The following is a 20,406-nucleotide window of genomic DNA, read 5'->3' as shown; positions in this document are numbered from 1 at the left end:
GGCTGTGTCTGTCCGGGGAACGGTGCGCGTGTTCGGCGTGCCGGCCCGGGGGCGGCAGTGACCCCCGCTCGGTCAGCCGCCTGCCGTGCGACCCAGAACAGAGCGAGGTCAGCCCCCCGACCGACACACACAGGAGGGAGAGAGGGCTCAGACATTGGATGACCTGCCAGCACCGCGCGGAATCCGCCAGCCACAAGTCAGTTGAGAGGGAACAAACCACTTCAACTGCATCTGCAATAACCCGGACACACCGTCTCCCTCTCCACCCTCTCTCTCTCTCTCTCTCTCTCTCTCTCTCTCTCTCTCTCTCTCTCTCTCTCTCTCTCTCTCTCTCTCTCTCTCTCTCTCTCTCTCTCCTCTCTCTTCTCTCTCTTCTCTCTCTTCTCTCTCTCTCTTCTCTCTCTTCTCTCTCTCTCTCTCTGTCTCTCTCTCTCTCTCTCTCTCTCTCTCTCTCTCTCTCTCTCTCTCTCTCTCTCTCTCTCTCTCTCTCTCTCTCTCCTCACGCAGCAGTCTACACCGCCTCTGTACTGTCGCCGCCACACCGGCCAACCTTCGGCGTCGTCCAGCTATCTGCGGCCGCCGCTAACAGGCTGGACGGCCTTGGACCGGTATTTGGCGGTGATGACGAAAATAAGGCTCTCCGCCACCACCACCGAGCGGGCTCCACAGCTGCGGGGCACCGCGGCAGCGAGGGTGTCCAATGGTGCCCGCAGGCGGACGGAGACAAACACCGCCCACTAACTGCTGTAGCGGATAGTGGCAAACTATGCCAGTGCTTCTGCAAGTGAACTCGATTGAAAACCGAGCCTTTATGCAAAACAAAAAGTCACACGCAAGATAGCATGTGTCCCAGCGCAGGAGTGACCATCACCGGGGACGGAGGACATTGAACAAATCATCAAGCCTGTGCGTTTCCTAGCTCCGGTCCCTTCCGTCCATCGCGCCCCGTGCGCCCCGTCCCGTCCCGTCCCGTCAGTCCGCCCCGTCCCGTCCCACCTCCACCCACTCCTACAGTGGGGTGCGGCCGCGGCGGCGCTGGGCCGACGCGGCCGCGGTTGCGCCATCGGCCCCGCCAACTCGACCGCCGCTTGAAAGTGGTTCTCAAGGCTCCACAATCAATCTGGGTGCCGTTAATTGGTGCGGGTCGATCGACGGCCGCTCACAAGTCAGGCTAACAACGCTGGACACGTCCGGCTGGGCCGTGAGTCAAGCGGTGGAGACAGATAGATGCGCGAGTTCTGACTATGTAGACATGACCGTGTCGGTATCTAAAACTCGAGCACTTGCCTAATGTCGTTGAGATTATGACACTCCCGTTGTCTAAATAAGTGTCATTCTTGTTATCCCTATGTTGAGCGGTTATCGGACGCTATAGCATTACACGTCTGTGAGCATTACACTAGTTTTAGTGGTGTAAACGGATTACCACACTGTTTGTTGGTAAATAGACAGGCTCTTCATGCTTGTCTTGTTTTCTGCACTCATCCTCAAAATTTAGTTAAAGACATGCAGCTTTTCCGGTAGTTATGCTTTTCGGTTACCTATATTTATTTTGCAACTTCTCATGTACCGCTATCGCAGCGTCACGCTATCACTTCGTGAAGTGGTGTATTTCAACACGCCATTGCCTGGCTGAATCACATCGTAAAACGGTCACACCCGGTTCCATTTCACGACACGTCAACCGTAAATCACCATCTTCCGACGGCTGACTCTCGGGAGCTCAGCACCCAGCGCCGCACCGGGCCCGGAGGTCGGTAGCGGGCCATGCAGAGATCCTGACGCGGGATGTGGGAAGTCAGCCGCCCTGACTTTCCTTCAACCTATACTGTCCTTTTTACTATATGCTGACCATTGTAACTGCCCATCTAGCATCTCCGGTACTCCGGGTGCCACCGGCATTCCCCTATACACCAACTGCATTTTTCTGCTCCCAATGGGTGTGTGAGTATAGTTTGTTACCGATTTTTGGTCAACCACCCTGTCAAACATTTGCCTGCAGCCGCTGCCCTGCCTACGCCCCCACCCTTTGCAACTGCACTGGCGTCGGGCCGGCACGTGAAACAGGTACCCGCCCCAGCGGCGGCCAGTTTTTCGGAGCCGGCCGGCCGGCGGGCGTTGGCGTCTAATGATCTGGAACCCGTTGTGGCCGCCGTCCGCGCCCGGTAAGCTTTCTCCTCAGCGTGCAGTGGTGCGGTGGTAAAAACGTGCCGACAGCGTCCACCTTGCTGTGACCGGCGTCAGAGAAAACAACCGGCCGGCGCCGTGTTTATAGAACCAGCTCCGTGTATCAATAACGACCAAACGACATATGATCAAATGAAGGGATTGGTTAGTTCATATGACTTATAAACACATCGGTATTTTGAACATAGTGTCGTAAAATACCTACTATGTAATTTCATTATTAATTTGATTTACATCTAATCGATTGTAAACATAAAAGAATTAGTGACAAGTTGACTGCATTCAAAAGTAGCCTGTGCATTCGTTGATCACCGGGCCTCAGCTCGTGCTGCGAGTTGTTTACCGTTCCTTACCTGTCTGATTGCCCAACCGCTAGTAATTGGCACTAATTAGCAAACCAAACAACCTCTCGCCGACTGTTGCCGCAAGTCAGAGTCAGAGTCAGCGATATCGACTCTGAGTGGCGTGAGTCTGCGGCGGCGGCGCGACTTTCCGCCCAGCTGGGGGCTGGGGCTGAGCTCGCGCGCGATTTGGCGCTCAGCAGCCGTGGCGTGACGGGAGGTTTCGCCGCGCGTTTCCTCGGCCGCAGCATGGAGTCAGGGCGGTTCCGGATGACGGGACTCAGTCGACTCTGCCGCCGGGAGGTGGTGAATGGCTCAGCGGTCCGCCTGAGTGGGATTTGTCTGAGCGGGACGCCCCCAAGGAGGTTGCGCAGACTGCTCTCATGCCTGTGTGATTTTGTTGTCACTCTTGACTACTCACACAAAATCCGACACGCGTGAAAAACTCGCTCGTCAGATTACCTTTCACAGGAATACAACTCAACTTTTACGAAACAACCCTCGTTTCTAGGCTTTAGCCTTATCATGAAGAAATAAATCAGTCCGCTCATCTGTCACCTTAAAGGGACCCTCCCACCTTAACATTAGATTTGAGTTGAGATAGCCAAAATGGGGTCCCTGGCTCACAATTACCGGTTTCGGCACTCACAACATCGAGAAATGCCTTAAATCGGAAATATTGAATTTCAAAATTGCAGCATTTTGATTCAGAGGGGCTTAGGAATACCCCTCTGAATGTGTGACGTCAGCGCAAATATCTAACGCTTTTTAAATGTTTGACTAAAACGTTTTGTAGCACGCGTCGCGGTGGTATATGCTATTTGCGCGCAACATCTGCCGCAAACGCCGCACTTCTAAAATAAAACAGCGGAGATCCCAAAAAAGTAAACAAAAGTAAAAGTCTAATATCTTGAAAACCGGTGAATATTTTTCGGTGAAATTTGGTAGATATTCTTTTTCGCTCTTTCTGAACCGAGCGACATCACTTTCATGCCAATTCATAAAATTTTTTGAAGGTGGGAGGGTCCCTTTAAGCTGCAGCTTGACCTAGCTGTGTTTCTTTTTTCAGGAACGGTACTAACGAGATGGTGAGCCGCCGGAGGATCCTGAGCCGATCGCGGGACGACCTGAACCTGGAGGCCGCCTACCAGGAGGAGGAGGATGACGTGTGGTACAAGAAGGAGAAGCTCTACAGCGTGAGTACCGAGTGTGGCATGCCCGGTCATCTTATTCGTCCCCGTAGCACAATACGCTTTTTGGAATAACTTTTCACGATAAGCTTTATGAACAATGGAGATATAAAATGGCCTTTCGGTAAAATAGCGAGAAATAGCGATTATACCTAGTCTGCAATAACTAGAGCTCAAGATTGTGAGATCAGCTAAATGTAAGATGCTGTACCGGCGTTATCCTGTAAGCTCTCCGCTTATCCTGTATTATCTCTGGCCGTTCAATCTTGTTAAATGAGGAGAAATGTGTCCTTGTGTCACTAGCGGAGCTTTAGATGAAATCGTAAGTGCTAAAGGAGAGAAGTGACCACCACATTGATATTTCCGTAATATTCGTTAAAGTGACTTTTGGTGTCATCAGTCACATTTTTGTCATTCATATATCACTCCTACACTGCAGTCCAGCCAAAAGCCATTCCAATGTTTCGCCTTCCCCATGATTTTACGTTGTATCCACCAGTTAAACGTAGCAGGGTGCTCCGTTAAACGCATCATTTCACTTTAATGCGCCGGTCCATTCACCGGGGCCCGAGGGACTCAGCTCGGAAACCCATAAAGGGCTATCGTTCCCCGGCTCTCCCTCCCGGTAATATGGATTAATTGGGAGTGCAGCTACCTGCAGGGTATTGAGGCAGTGAGTGGCCACTCACACGCACCAGGTTGGATATAGTGTGCTCTCATGTGCTCCGGGCATAGGCTGCAGTGGGTTACCCAACCTGCTAAGGCGAGTCTGAGTGGGTCAAGCAGCTTCCATGACAATGTCGTCTGGAATTTTGTTTGATATAGAAAAGGTTAAAATATGTAGTTTTAACAGCATCATCCAGAAGGCGGGCCTCTGGAACATTATAAACGCTTATAAACGCCTCTCGAGCATTATGAATGCTAATGTTTTAGCAGAAAACAACTTCGACGTAGCAAAGTTCATTTAATTTTGACCAAAATCGGCTAGTCAATCAGCCGCCGATTCCCAAACGACACGCTCCCTCACCTCGTATACGACCCAGCTGTAGTCGGAATAGATGCCTGTGAGGGTTTTCTAATGACCGACAAGTTTTCTGAGGCGGGTCTCGTTGGGAAATCAGTAACGGTTCGTGAAAGGTGTGACGCAAAAAGCCGACACGGCCGGAACTTTTATGGCGAGGCTTGAGGAGCTCTGAGATTGTATCGGCTATAGGTTAGGAGAGTGAATGTTAATAATGCCACCGTTCGCTGTGAGTTGTTATTCATGTTTGCGAAGTAGGTAGCTGGAGCATAACTTGACAATTGACATTTTGTCCTATTATTCTGCTTACTGGCTAGCAGATGATCTTTCAGCTCTTTGCAGATAAAGCCGTTTTTACGGGTCAAGGTCGTACTACTACAACGATACGGTTGATAATCGTTTTCTCACAATGACCTGTTATCCGCTTATTGCTTTCATATTACCCATCATCTTGTGGCGTTCCCTCATATATGCTTAATCTTTGGTCAATGTGGACATAAATCATTCCATATCATCCTAAAGGGAACTTGCTTTGTTCAAATGCATGCTTGCTCGTTCTATACTCTGGATAGAAATTCACATTGTCAAGTTCCCTTGATTTTGCTCAGGTGGTGTCACGTAACGGCTCTTTCTTTGTCCACCATCACCCTGCAATGTGAGACATCTTTGGAACGCAGTCACACTCCCCCTTCAACCTGTCCACGATGGGCGAACATCTGGGGACTTTTTGTTCCCACCCCGCGCACGCCGACAATTCTGTACTCTGGAGTACTCGGCGACCACCCATTGGGCATCGCCCTCCCCGCGCCGCAGTGGTGTGATGTGGAAGCAATCGAGCCAACAGTTCACAGACGGATAGACGCGCGCCTTGTCTGTCCGAGCGAACATGTCCCATCCACCGGCCGCTATCAGCGTGTAGAACTCGGCACCTCGGCTGTGGACACAAGTCGCGGCGATTGTGGACACGCTGTGGACACAAGTCGGGTCGATTGTTGACACGCTGTCAGGGAGGGGTCCGACTGGCGTCAGGACTGTCTCCTTAGTGTCTCCGCCTGCCTCTCCAGTGTCTCCGCTCGTCTCCTGAGTGTCTCCACTCGGATGTTGTTGTCTCCTCTCGCTTGTCGTTCCTCGCACAATTTGAATACCGCCTGGGATTCAGGTAAACAATGTATTTGTAGACGCTTGTCTGGCATTCGGCCCGCCACTTAGCCTCAGCTTTGTGGCGCTGTTGAAAGGTCGCTGAACCGCACACGAAGCAAAATATCCCGATCCAATCAGTAGCCCTGCACACACACGTGCGTTTCTCAACCTTTCCTTCTTCGTGACAACTGGGAGAAAATTAACGTCGTTTACCCGCATAGCTGAGCAATGAATTTCCGACCCGTTACAAAAGATATTACGTGGCTCCATAGTCCATAGCGTGTTGTATTTTGCACGGGTCTATGGCACTTATGCGACTTCCTCATGGTTCGCTTTAACAGCCCTCGCTCCGCCTTGCAAGGTCAAAGCAAATTACAGGTGGCGGTAAAGACATCTTGTCTGAGAAAACCCGACCTGGGGCAAATGAGGATCATATATCACAACTAGGAAGGCCGTCCTACCGTTTGGCACCCTACAGTTTTAATAGTTCCAACTGGTGTCCATTCCCTTTGATAGCTAAGTGCTAATTGTCTCTAAATTTATTGTTTCCTGCCTGGCCGACAGCAAGAAACAATGTACCGGCTACTGCATACTTTGATTCTACTTTCAATTATACATGGAATGATGATTAAAACACCTAGGATAGCTATTAATGTTTGCCAGTGCTCTGGCGAGGAACATGATAGATACAATTATATGAAAGAAAAACATTGACCTTTTTCCTCGAATCTATAGCAAAATTAATGAAAATTTGTTTGAAAATTTGAAAATTTGAAAGTTTTTTTTTTTGTCTTCTGCATTGTTCTTTCTTTCGTTTGATAATGGTCTGTTGGCCGAAATATCACGTAAATAAAAAGGTGATTTTTCATTAATTTTGCTATAGATTCGAGGAAAAAGGTCAATGTTTTTCTTTCATATAATTGTACCTAGGATAGCTCATTACTTTCGACCCCCCATCAGCTCAGTCCAAAGGAATTTCAATTTGTGCCAGGCCGTCCACCAACAATGATCCATGATTGCCAATCTGTTCGGAATCTCCGGGCCATCAGCGTCGTTTAGGCCGAGCGATAATTTGGACGTCTCAGTACTTCCTGGACGTCTCCTTTGTCTGGAGCTCACGCCTTGTCGCGGCCGCCGTTCAATGCCATCGAGCCCGGCCCCGCCCGGCACTGCGCGGCAGGGTGTGGCCTTACCGGCGGGGGAGGGCGGAGGTGGGGAGGGGGCCTCATCCTGCTCCGACCACACCCGTGTCTGCACGGGCGCTGTGCATAGCTGACTACCAGCAGGATACAGCACGGTGGCCGGACTGAGTCATGGGTTCTGGAGCTGGGCCGGTCGACCGGCGCCGCTGCCCCGCCGCTCGCCCGCGGCCGACCGACCAGCCGCCTTGACCTGGTTCGGCATGTTAACGACTCCAGTCTCGGCGGTCCGCCCGCGCTCTCCGGATCCCGGGCAGCCGCAGCGGGCGGCTCGGGCTCTGTCTCAACAGCCGCCACACGACTCTCGGACCCGGGGACACTGTGCGCTCCGCTCTCCCCCAGCAGCGCTCAGTGTCGCGTCGACCCTCACCGTCCGACAGTTTCTTCCGTCAGACTGGCTACATCGGGCGTCAGCTGCGCGCTGTTTTCCCCGCACCAATTGCTCGACATTGTCGCTGGCTTTGGGAGGCGCTGGAGCGGGCGGTAAGGCGGCCAGACGACGGGCGGTGAGGCGGGCCGTCGAGCCGGCTGGGGTCGATCGTTCGGCGAGACGGCGACATGCGGCGCCCGGCAGAGCCGTGAGCGATATTGCGCCGACGGTGACGCAACGAGAGCAGCCGCCCGGGTCGCCGGGTCGTGCTCTTTCCGTCCGATCGCGCTGTCATCGGGGCGGTACCGGCGAGAGGAGAGAGGGGGGTGGGTGAAAGAGAGGAGAGAGGAGAGGCTTGGACTGGGTATAGAAAGGACTGAGGTGAACATGCAGTGAGTGAAGGGTTTGCCAAAAAGTCACAGAAGAAGAGAATGGAAAGAAGAAGTGATGATAGTGCAATGGAAAGTTCCTTGTAGATATGACAAGTGAATAACAATTGGCTTTTCACTGTTGAGGTATAGGAAGCTGTCAGTTGCGTTGCATGCCATTTTATAGAAATGTAGGACTACACAATACCCGATAGTGTGGAGGGAGAGCAAGTGAACTCCAAATCTTCAATCGGTAGCCGAGCCTGCGGCCTAGAACAATGAACATTCACCGGTCTCAGCCGGCAGCGGTGGCGGGTCGATTTCTCGGCCCTCAATACGATTCGGTCACAGTTGGCTGGCTGCTGAGTGGTCTGTCTGTCCGCGGGCGACAGACCGCCATCAACTGGCAGAGCGCCGTTTGCCTCCCCTCCGATCATCCGATCCTCATTGCTGCGGCCCCGGAGGGTCCCCGGGGCCCGCCGAGGCCCCATGAAGACCCGGGGGCTGTTTGGGTTCATATTCTGATGGCGTCTGCGGCCGTTTACTCGGGCGCTCGGTGGATTGATTGGTTTCAAATAGTGGCTGGCTCGGGGCGCGTTTTGGGTAAGTGCGGCACTGCTGGAGGTAAAGGGGCGGCAGTGATGGCGGCGGCTGCGGCAGTGTTGATGGTATGTTGAAATCCACCGCGGGAATGTTACAGAACAGGGTGATCGCTGCCGCCTGGAGGGGCTGGTGACGCCACCACACGTCAGTGAGACCTGACGTCAGTGAACGCTGACGTGGTGCCGCTGGAGCCTGGAACGCAAGTCGATTGGCGCTTATCATTAGAATGTAATTAACTTTGCGTTGACATACCGACCTGATGTACACAAATCCAACATGCTATCTCTGCCATGGCAAAATAAATGTCAAGCTGCAGCGTGAGGCTTTGTGAAGGTCCCTGCATCGCTGATGGCTATCGCCGTGATGAAGACGAATGCTAGGGAAATTGAGGTTCGTTTAACGGTGACCTAGTTGAATATTCCAGAAATGACCAAAGCTGTAACGGAGCCCCTCAGTATCGATAATTACGGACTCGGGATATTTATTGGTACCATTAAAGTCGGAAACCCAACCAATCATTGCAGAAACAGTCAGCTGGCCGCATTACGCTGTCCAGTCAGGTTATAATCATCATTCAGTTCAAGGCTGGTTGCTGGCGGCCGGCCCGGCCCGACCCTCCCTGGCAGCGGGCCATGAGTGCTCACCCCCTCCGCCCTCCGCTCCACGGCGCCACCGCTGCAGACATTGCCCGCGGCCGACAAGAATCGAGAACACTTTCGATCGCAGCCCATGAATCCAGGTCGCTCGAGCGTCACCGTCAGTTGGCACCCCCGCGGGCGGCGTTCGTAAACCAACCGTGAATCGCCGCCGCCTGTAGTGTTAGCGGCCAACGCAGCCATGCAGTCTCCGACACTAGTGCTAGCGGCTATTGCAGCCGCGCAGTCGCTGGTTACTTTCTATGTCGCCGCCGCAGTCTCCGCGATCGGTGACGCGTGGCTGAGGCGGTGGCTCTCGCCATACGCGACAGAGGAGCGGTTTGAGGCCGGCGGCGCGGCCGCAGGGCGGGATGGGTGCGGTCCAGTGGATGCTGGGTCTGCTGTCGGTTTCGACCACCTGTCAGAAGCAAATTCAGGCCACCCTACCACCACCCAGTGCGCTGCACAGATGATCAGATGCTGTTCTCTCAAGCATCACTGAGTTTGTCGGCTGATTTACTGCACGTTTCTCCGCCTCTCACTGTTCTGTGTCGTCCTTTCACCTTTGCTTTAACCTCATTGTCATTGTCTGCTGCAGTTCGATCAAGCATGCTAGCACATCGTTATTGCACCGAGCATCTGATGGAGATCTTAAATCCAAACAAAATGGAATACAAACATTCCTGTTACATTCCCCACATCGGTCATTCCTCTTGTCTGCAGGGCTTCTTTGTCCATACCATCTCGCCATTGTTTACTCTCCCATAGTGAGTACCATACCCAACCCTCGTCGTTGGTCATGGCGTCAGCCGGTCCTCACCGCACTCTCTCGTCTGTTTCAGGACCACATCAGGGAAGTGCTCGCCAAATGGGACTCGATCGATGACGAGATCTGGGCCAAGATCATCGTGTTCGAGCGCAACCGGCGCGTGGCCAAGGCATACGCGCGTGTCGGCGTGCTCACCATCCACGGCTCCGATGTCGGCTTCGACGGCAGCAAGTGAGTGACGATAGACCCCGCGCCGACGCGACGATTGCGCCATCGAGGGGGGAGGGCAGAGTGTGAGAGTCGGCGGGCGACAGCTCACTGTGGCACACAGCGACATGGTGGCCGACAAACACGTCCCAACAGCGCGGCCATCTGATCTCCTTGAGGTGCTCCAGATAACGTTCTCGGCACGTCGCGCGCGTCGTGCGGCGCGCGCTGCTCACCAGCGCACGAGGAGCGAGCAGTGGGAGCAGCCCTTTCGTCGCCGAGCTTTATCTGATCGCTGCCTCACTTTCTAATCAAACATTCATGTCGCGACGGTCGCGGAGGAGGGGCGTTGACGCAATGCGGCGCGGACCATGGAACAGAGGAGGGATGGGAAAAGACGGGACGGCGATCGCTACCTGTAATACCCTTGTGTCTCTTTCGCTCCCCTTCCTCGTTTCCACTTTAGCTTCAGTGCTCTCTCGTCGACTCATAAAGTCATAGCTTTGCCCACCCGCTTATGCTGACTGCTTTTAGATGTGACCTGAAATTCCGCCTCATAAGCTATTTTATCTTTGAGAAAATAATCGAAGAAGTAATTCAGTGTGATCACTTTAGTGTCTCAAAAGTCATGTTTCACAATCCCATGTCCCGTTGTGCGTTCATAAATGCCGCCTGGACAAAACGGTACTAAATTCAGAAACAAATTTATGTTCTGTACCTCTACGTGTAAGTAGATGTCATCTCGTTCATTTAATGCACATTCTGCTCTTTCATTTGTCGGACGGTGACGTTGATGGTTCAGAGTGCTCACGCCACCCTGGCGACCCACCAGTGAACCTATTAGTTAATTGGAGCTGTGGTGACCTTGGCTCTCAGAGAGTACCGCTAGGCATTCTCTGTGCACTTTTCTCCCTCAAGGTCAGTCGCAGCGTCCAGTCGGCTCCTCCGAACAGTGCTGCTGCTCGACGGACGGGATTAATTGATTTTCCGTTATCAGTGGTTGCCTTTAGTTGAAGCACTGACACATCCGAATTGACTATGTAGAACGTTAATGGTGATAATTTATATTGATGTGATGACTTTATCCGAAATGTGAAGCTGCTGCTACATAGAAGCCCTGGAGATTCATATGCCACCTTACAGTCAAGTGACATTGGTATTAGATTTATAAGCAAGAATTCAAACACAGTGATTCAATCTAAACGCTGACACTGCTGAAGCACCGTCGTCAACACATTGCCGCAAGCAATGTGATATCGCTGATGAACCATAAAAAACAAACATGTGCCCATGCCTTAGGAACGCCCCAGAATAAGTTTGGCTGACGCTCAAATATCACACAAGGAAATGGTCCTTTTTATCTCATATGACGCATGCTTTATGAACCCCGGAAATAGTTTCCAATCATTTATTCGAGCGGCGCCACCGCCTGGGAATGTGCCAGTCTGGCAGTGTCCCGATACAGGCGCCCCATCAGCCATCTGTACATCTTCCTAATGGATGGGCCTGCTTCCCCGCCACGCCATGGGTTGAAGGTCAGCCGGTCTGGATTGGACTGGGGAGGTCCGGCAGGGGGTGCGCGGTATAGCGGGGTGTCGGGGTGCTCCGGAGGTCGCCCTGTGCTACCCACTCCGCCTCTGCGCCCACCTTTTGGGCCTGTCCCACAGCTCTGAGGGCAGGATAGGACGTTCCTCACTCACTCCCCTGCTCCGGTGGCCCGGCGCGGACCGGTCCAGGATCACGCTGCTTCCCCGTGACCCCGGCGGCGGGTCGGCCGGCCGGGTGGCAGCCGTCTGTACGCGGGCAAGGTCCGCCGCCCCTGCGGCCCAAGGTCGCCCGGTGGGTCGGACGGCGTTTTTATGCGGCCGACGCGGTGCTCTGGCGGTGCCCGCGGCCAGACGCGGCCTCTCGGTAGGCCTGCCCGACTGCCATCCGGCCGCGGAGGACCCGCCCCGTCCGAACCGAGCATGGCCCATGAGCACGTGACCACACGGGGCTGGTATGAGGGCACGGGGCGGTCGGACACGTGACCGGTAAAAACGTGGCCACACGGCTCTCAGAGCCGGTCTTCAACGTGTCCCTGGCGAGGGAACAGCGGCTTGGACAAGCTACCGCATATTGACACGTGGCAAGAGCACGCATCATCGAAATAGCACGGATAGGCAGTAGTGGCTGAAAAAGTGACAGCAAGAATGCTTAGCTTTTTATATTGAAATGAATTTAAATTAAATGGTGATCACCAAATTAACAGACATTTGGCTTACTGTTTTCTCCGAAATATGTGAGAAGTTATTTCTAAAGGATAGTTTAAATCCATCACATAGAACAAAGCATATAACTTTAGAACTTAGAAGTGACCTGCTATTTGAGGATCAAGTTTCAGGTAAGATGGGAGTGGCTACAACATGGATAAATCATGACAGAGAACGGAACAGAAACCCGGTCTGGGGCGGCCGGAAGGGAGTGCCCGATGGCTAATGAATACCCAGGACAATCGCGGGCCTTGGGCAAGGTGTAATTATTCAAATTACCTGTGCGAGATCGTCTAAGCTATGCACCTCGCTGTCACACCTTTTTAGTGGAATAGAAACTTAATTTCACAATCACCGATCCGTTCGTTCGAAGGCGAAAAGTATCTCACAATTATTGACAGACAAATTGTTGTTATCGAGCCACACCGGCCAATCACCATGGAAACGTATCCTGTTTACGTGATATATCCGTGCAGTCCGAGCATGTCTGACGTTCCCTAGATTGAAGTGTTTCACGCTGAATCTCTGGATACGTTCTCCCCTCCCCTCTAACTTCAGCATCCTGTCTGCCTCCAACTCTAACTCTATTGTTGACCTGTCTCTCTGATACCTCTCTACGTGTGCTAGCTCTGTGCGCCTCTATCAATATGTGCTTTACACACATCTCATGACGGAGTGTGACTTCTGAGTACACTTCTCGCCGCCTTCACGGGGTCCCCCAGCACCTCAGCTGTCGCCACATTCCCTCCGCCCCCCCCCCCGCCCCCGCCGCCACGCCGCCCCCGCCGCCACCACGCCGCCGCCGTCAGCCGCTCGAGCGCCGCCGCCCCCACGCTTTATGCATTTGGCAATGTGACGGCGCCGGCGGGTGGAGGCAGCGATCGGGCTGGCGGCCGGCACGCGCGGTGACGCCATTCCCCTAGCGTGGGAGTCGGGGAGTCCAGAGGGGAGGGGTGGGAGGAGCGTGACCGCCCGCTGAAGGCGTGATGCTAACGCCGCCCCCGCCCGGTGTTTCAGAATCGGTCTGTGCGGCTTTGACAACCCACTGAGGGATCCCAAGATCGACGAGGTGAAGCGTTACATCGGCGCGGTGAGTAGGGAGTCCAGGGTTGGGGGGAATGGGCTGAGTGGTGTGTCACCACGCTTCGCTGACAGCAGTTTTACGTGGTTTGGATTGTGGTGCTAATTCGATACACGATATTCAGCTTAGTCATTTTTGTCAACACACGCGATCAATGACTCATTGTTAGCACATCACTAAAACAAAAAATATTGACGAGAACCCGCTATCACCAAGCCAAATGAAGGGTGTTTTCCGTTTCTTATTTCCTCTGACAACAAAAAAATACATTTATGAACGTGCTGCCTCCTTTTACAGGGTGTAAAGGTGAAGATGGACAACGAGGGTAACTTGATGGTGAAGCGACTGGCCAAGTCCAACGTCTACGTCCGCTACGCCACTGGAGAGAACGCCGTCGGCTCCGACATCCTGAAACTTCCACAGGCCGCGCTGGAGGCCAACAAGGGACTGGCGGTGAGTGCAGATAGCGATAGGTGCCGACCTGACAGCTGGGGAGACTGTAAACCGTATGTACTTTCTAAAACAGTGGTTTTGCTTTTTTGCCCTTCCACTGTTAAAACTCCATTCAGACATGCATCAAAGTTTGTCACAATTTTGGTTTTGTCTTTCTTTGATTTGTAAATGTTAGGAACAGCAATGTCTGACTGATGGATAGGATACATAATACACCTTATTAGCCAGATTACTGAATGTCAAGGCACACTCTCCCCACATTCTCAGAAACAAGATCCTGGGGATTACAGTCATTGACACCCAAAACTGGTTGACAATGCAGACTTTGCGACAGTGGAAGTACAGGTTTAGCTGGAATCTGAATAGAAAAGTTACTTCACTCCAAGCCGTGAAAGCGAATCTTGCCTCAAGAACCACTACCGTAAATCTCTGACTTAGCCGTAAAACCGCAGCACTAAGAGCACGTTGGTTGATTCCATGATGGGAGCTTTTAGAGGCACACATAGTGGCTAATTAATAGCGTGGGAATGTTTTTGTCGCGTCGCTGGCGCCGGACGCAGATGGCTCCGGCGTCACGGCCCATACGGCGGCCATCATCCCGCTCCAACAAAGGATGATGGCACGTTAAAGCACCGTAAAATAACCACGCCGTCGATTTTGGAGATAAAAACTGGGCGCGGTAGGCAGACGGCGATTCGCGCCGCGCTGTGGCACAAAGGCGCCGGGATGGTGTCGATCACGGTGTGACACGTGACCATTGTAGTGTTGTACGTACACGATCGACAATGCGTCACGTGACCAGCGTGCGCGTTTTGTCTTCGAAATCGGTGTGTGTGGTGCGGGAAGGGCTGATCAAAATCCGGCCGCCACCTGCCGTTTATCCAGGCGGGAATATGGTTGAAATTTGATGGAGCTTTGAATGACATGGACACAGATGGAGACCCAACTTCGCTGATTTGCTGATGCGCAAAACACGTAACATCTAACGAGGGAGCGCTCACTTTGCATATGGATGAAGTTAACACGAACTTCAGAGCATTGACAGATTTGTTATTCAGCCTAGACCTTCAAGCCACGAGCACGTGTATAATTAATGAAACAGGTTCTCGGAAAGCTGGCTAATTTTGTACCGTTATCCATAGGAACATCGTGTTTGATGAGCTCGCTGTTACCATGGCCGTAATTCTTTTTACGGCATTTCAAATCCATATTCATTTACATCTATAAAACATACGACACAGAAAAACACGTCACTGAAAACTAATCGCATTAACCCTCGCCCGCACATGGGGGGGGGGGGGGTGGTTGCCACCCCCCCCAGGTAGTCTTTCTGCTCTGCACTCAACATTTTTAGAGCTAGAAGGCTGATTTTTCGTATAGCTGCTCCTCTATCATTTCTTGATGTCCACTGAAAATTTCAAGTTTCTGTGATTTTTGGTTTCGGAGATATGACCTTGTTTGTCAGGTCATGTCATGACCCAAATGGCCAATTCTCAACATATTGCGTTTGCCATGGGCCTTATGAGCTTTTGACACCCTGATTTCGGCCTTTTTTGCCAGTCTTACCTCCCACCTATCATGGAACATGTTGTTCGACGATGTACAGGGGTCAAGGTCAGGGTCAAGGTCAACCTAGGTCATCTAAGATAATTGCGTTTTAGGCAAGCTGGATTTACTTTTTTGAAGTTTTTTTTACTGCATTTTTGGTAAAAGCTTCTCAGATAATGATTTCATGTAATATGGACCCAAAAACAATCGGTGCACACATCAGTATACACACAGACACACACAGACATACAAACACATATAATTGACCTTGACCTAACTTGACCTGAAATGACCTCAGCAGCAAAATTCTGGTCGGGTAGTGTGACAAAGAGGTTCTAGCTGGCTTGGCACCAGAAAACAGCATCGTCATCGGTATTTGATAAGCAGCACACTTGATATCCAACGGTGACCCAAAACAGCAACATTTTTTAGTTTGACCTGACCTGGAAGGTCAATGACTGACCTGAGAAGGTAAAACTGGGTATCATTGGATTCGTCTCTTCCCAAAGAATCTTTTTGGTCTTTACCGCTAAGCTCTATCTCCAACAGGAACGAAATGGCGCGGGGGGGGTGGCAACCCCCCCCCCCCCCCCCCCATGTGCGTTCTAGGATGGGAAAATGGCATGTGCGGGCGAGGGTTAATATGCACTGCTGTTATGTTCTCATTTGTCAGTATTTTTCGGCATTCTTTCAACTTTCAACCTACAACTTTCAATAAGTTTCTCAGTTATTTTCTGCGTTCTCCGTACATTCCTAACTCACATCAATGCAGACAATCTCAACTCTCAAGTCCCGCTAAAAGCTCCAAAGCTCACTCGCTGCTGGTCTGACCATAGCTCCCCATTCTTCCCTCAGCTGTTCGACCTGAAGAAGTTCCACCAGAACGTGAACCGGGAGCTGAAGCGTCAGTACCCCGATCGCACCCGGCTCGAGACTCAGTGCATGACCTCCCTGGCCTTCGTCAAGAACGACGACGACCTGCTCAACTGCCCGTGCTGGGTGCTCATCATCAACATTGTCGCCCTGGACATGCTGAAGGGCAAGCTGATGCCAAGTAAGTCGGTGGTGAGGGTAGCGGCGGGTGGCGTCAGTGGAGGTATATCCTCTTTTTTTAGGAGTGTCTCTGCAAACAGGTCCGGGACGGTGCGGTGAATTTGTTAATTTTATGGAGAAACTTGCGGTTAGATGGTGATGCATCCCGCAAAGCTTTGCAACATCATGCATGCACCATGTGGTTATTTGTTCGGTTAGAATGTCAGGGCGCAATAAGCGATTCACCGGCGATAAATTATCTGCCATTCGAAGTCCGCCCGTTTTTCTGCAATGTCAGGCCGCTCGCGTGTGAGACTGTGCCATCTTCTCGTGCGCCGGTCGCGTGTGAACCGGGGCTTTACCGCGCCTCTGCGCTGCTCATACCGTGTCGCAATGGCCGCCGCCCGCCGCGCCAACTCTGCACACCCTGGGGAGTCCATGGCCACTTGAGCTGGCAGAGAGCTCGACCTCAGCCGGTGCTGTGGGCATGTTCCGTCCCACATAACAAACACACAGAATATAGCACGGGATATATCACACTCAGCACGAAAAACAGCCGACATACGGCTTGTCTTAATTTTCACATAACGCCCGCCCGCTGTTTTTACTATCCATATCCGTTGGTATACTCCTCACAACCTGATTTGCTTCTCAAATACCCCACACATACTGATTTGATTCTCATTTATGGCATCATTCTTCATGGCTTTTCCATAATGCATATCCAGAGGATTTCCCACCAAAAACTTTCTACCGTAACGCAGATTCATAGCCATTTACCGAGATCCATTACGAAGAACGTAGCTTATTTGCAATCCACATCATGCAAATTCTAACTGACGTTCGGATTTCCCTTTCAGCCTCGATACCTCCTACGGTGGCCAACCCCGTCGTGCAGAACGGAGCCCGGAATCGGATCCCGATTCCGGACGAGGATCCGTACAGTCTGGCTGGATCCGGAGGCGGATCCGGCGGCAGCTCGGGATCCTCTGGGAAACCGAGCCGGGAGCGGCCACCGAAGCTGCCACCGCGCGATACGGACAGCAGGAACGGACGGCGGGAGGTGAGTTGGGTATAGTGGATACTGGGGAGAGTGAGTTGAGGGTACGGAGTGAGAATGTATGTACAATATTGCACAGTCTGGCACAATATTAGGAACATTAGCAATAGTGGTTGCAATGCTCCGTGAGAAGAATATCTGCCTTCCATTTTTGCTGGCGGATGGCTGTCACTTTTTTTTGCAAAACTTGTTTCACAGCTGAAAATGATTACTAATTCCGGAAGGGAACGCACCATCTCTCTTGTTCCATAAGTAGCGATGGAACCATTTCCAGCTCCGTTAATCTGGCCATCCGTCACCGCGCGATGACGGCTCTGCTGATCTTTCCATGTCTGAGGAAGGCCAATGGCGCCCACCCGCCGTCCCGAGGTGCCACATTAGCTCAGTGAAAAGTGAATGTGTCATCTTCAGAGAGCCGGAAATTGGGATTAGTACGTACTAACGGAGTTTTTACTATTAATATCGCTTAAAAGAGTTCCTGTCACTGGCGATATTAATAAGGCACTCGCATGAAGTGCGTGGGAGTCCAATTTTATCATACCTACTTTTACTTCCTACTATTTTAGAGCCGGAAATTATAAAACATAGAACCGAATTTGCGTTTGTATTATTGACGGTATGGTAATTAAAACGAACTGATAATGTCAATTCAAAAGTATTACAAACTCTTAAAATTTGTTCTATCAAATAAAAGCAAAAATTATACTTATTTTAAGATCACTTTTTGATGCTGCCCAGGTGAGCAACACTTTTTGCATTTCAATTTTTTTTTGTACGAAATCTTGTATGTTCATCTATAATGCCTATTTTTGGCGCAGGGGTAAGCCAACGATAGACCATTGTGTGCATATTTCCTCTGGAAATTAATGTCAGAACTTACACATCACTAGCACTCAAACACGATTTCGAAACATCAAACAAGCCTTTGTCGTTACAAAATGTCGCCGATTTGTGAGAGAAAGTAGTCAGTTGAATCTTCCCTCTTTTGTTAGCCGCCTGGGCTGGCCTTCGATGGTCTGACCCACCATTTAGCGTTGCTGAACACATTGTCGCCTCCCATCAAACTGACAGCCGTCCAGCACAAAAACCCGGCAATAACAGCTTCCCGAACAGTTTTCTGATAACCGCCAACTCCTTTCTTAACCGCGTCCATCCAGTAGAGACCACAGCCATGTTAAACAACTCACACAATGCCTCAGACACTGCCTCTATCGACAATTTTCACCTCGCAGCGATAATCGTGATGACGGAAGTCGCCGAGTCAGTCACAGCTGTCCTCGGGTCACGAGGTCACCCGTGGGGGTCACCCCGAAGACGAGGTCACATCGTGACCCCACCCACACCTTGTTCGTCACAGACACCGCCCTTTGGTGGCGCAACCGGAACCACACAGCCCGCCCTGCCCGTGCCACATGTCACAGCGTGATCCATATTGATGAGTGTGGGTCGCCTTTGAAACTCAACAACCAGGGGAGGCTGGGGAGGGACATGGGGCGGCGACGGGCGTCCCGGCTAGGTGGGTAATCGGCGCAGCCCGGCGGCGGGGCGGCGACAGGGAACGGCCAGGGATGACAGTCGCCATGGGGAAAAACATATACGGACCCTGCTGGAGATACCAAGGCCTCGAAAGGGACGCCGCAAAAACAGACGGGCGCCAGACGTGATGGAAAGGAAGATGAGTCGTACAAATATCGGAGTGACAAGAACCCAGGCGGCCCATGTTTAATGGCTTGTGATTGATTCATCATCAGGGTGCTTATGGGCATGCCACTCCTGCTCATGTCAACCGATCAAGTCTCTCATCTCAAGGTCATTCGGCCGAATATTTCTTATTTTTCCTTCATTACCAAAACCAGACAAACATGCCAAAACTTTACTAGTGCTGCAGATAGGAGGATTGCTCTGCTCGACATTCTCTGAGAGAACATTCATAAATATTTTAGTTCGTTTTCGATGATGCATGTCTTTCATCGTCTTCGTTACTTCCGCTGTCCTTGTGTCGTAACCTGCCACTCCTGTGACCCCATAACACCTGCTGGATCGCTCTCACGTCTTTTCCCCCTCTCCCAGGACTACACGGACGACACAGACGATATGGAACAACCTCCGATGCAGAACGGTGGCGGCGTCAGCGGCCTGAGAGCCCGTCTTCAGTCGTCGCGCAGCAAGAACAAGAAGGAGAGGAAGAAGGGAGGTGAGTGTCACACCACAGAAACACACCCGCCTGTCAGTCAGTCCAGGGGAGAAAGCGAAAGGTTCAAAGTGAAGTGACGACTTGCTTGAGTCGTTGGGATAGCTGGATAGCTGCCTTGGAGTAGAGATAATGCACAAAGCTAAAAAAAGCGAGAAGCTCCAGTGGCTCACTCTTTTTCACGTCCTCCGTTCGCCGTCGCGTGCTTGTTCAGCCATGAGTCACTAATGATCAGATGCCACCCAAGTATTGGCGTTGGCGCAGATTATTACAGCATGAGTCAGGACTGGCTCCCCACTTGAACCTGCCAAACGACGACTCACGCCTTCCGCCGGGGTAAGACCGACCTCGTCTCCGGGCAAGGCCGACACGGACACCCCTCGGCGCGATGGCGTTCCACCCGCTGTGACACATCAACGGGTGGTGATACGACCGGCGGACGGCCCCAGACCGATCCTTATTTCCCGCTGAAACCTGCTGAAAACCACAGCTGCGGTGACCGCGTCGGTTCGGAGGAGAAGGGCGAAGGGACGTGGCGGTTAGCCCCGCTCTCCGCCATCGCCACATCATCTGGAACAGGATCTAACACGGGAACAAAGAACCGCGGACGGGAAAATCTGCTCCCGGCACGGGCGAGTTATATTGCCGACACGACACTTGTGGATCAAACTTTTTTAAGAACAACCCGCGATACCTACCCAAGCGTCCACCGACGTGATGTCTAAATCCTCCTCTCGACAGTAAGGACGGTGTAGGATG

At 51.9% G+C, this 20,406-nt stretch overlaps 1 protein-coding gene across 7 annotated transcripts in view; it reads left to right on the top strand.

Moving 5' to 3' along the window:
• The window catches only part of LOC122365914, a 65,846-nt gene that overhangs the window by 35,664 nt on the left and 9,776 nt on the right, over nt 1-20,406 (top strand). For all 7 annotated transcript variants that reach the window (XM_043337536.1, XM_043337539.1, XM_043337541.1 and 4 more), the window contains exons 2-8: nt 3,598-3,724; nt 9,897-10,054; nt 13,300-13,372; nt 13,661-13,816; nt 16,220-16,418; nt 17,257-17,459; nt 19,527-19,650. In XM_043337536.1, coding sequence (XP_043193471.1) covers nt 3,598-3,724; nt 9,897-10,054; nt 13,300-13,372; nt 13,661-13,816; nt 16,220-16,418; nt 17,257-17,459; nt 19,527-19,650 — 1,040 coding nt within the window. The remainder of the gene's footprint in view (nt 1-3,597; nt 3,725-9,896; nt 10,055-13,299; nt 13,373-13,660; nt 13,817-16,219; nt 16,419-17,256; nt 17,460-19,526; nt 19,651-20,406) is intronic.

Source organism: Amphibalanus amphitrite, unplaced genomic scaffold (assembly GCF_019059575.1).
Source record: "Amphibalanus amphitrite isolate SeventyFive unplaced genomic scaffold, NRLGWU_Aamphi_draft 000772F_arrow, whole genome shotgun sequence".
NCBI classification, from domain to species: domain Eukaryota; kingdom Metazoa; phylum Arthropoda; class Thecostraca; order Balanomorpha; family Balanidae; genus Amphibalanus; species Amphibalanus amphitrite.
This window is presented reverse-complemented; position numbering and strand designations above follow the sequence as displayed.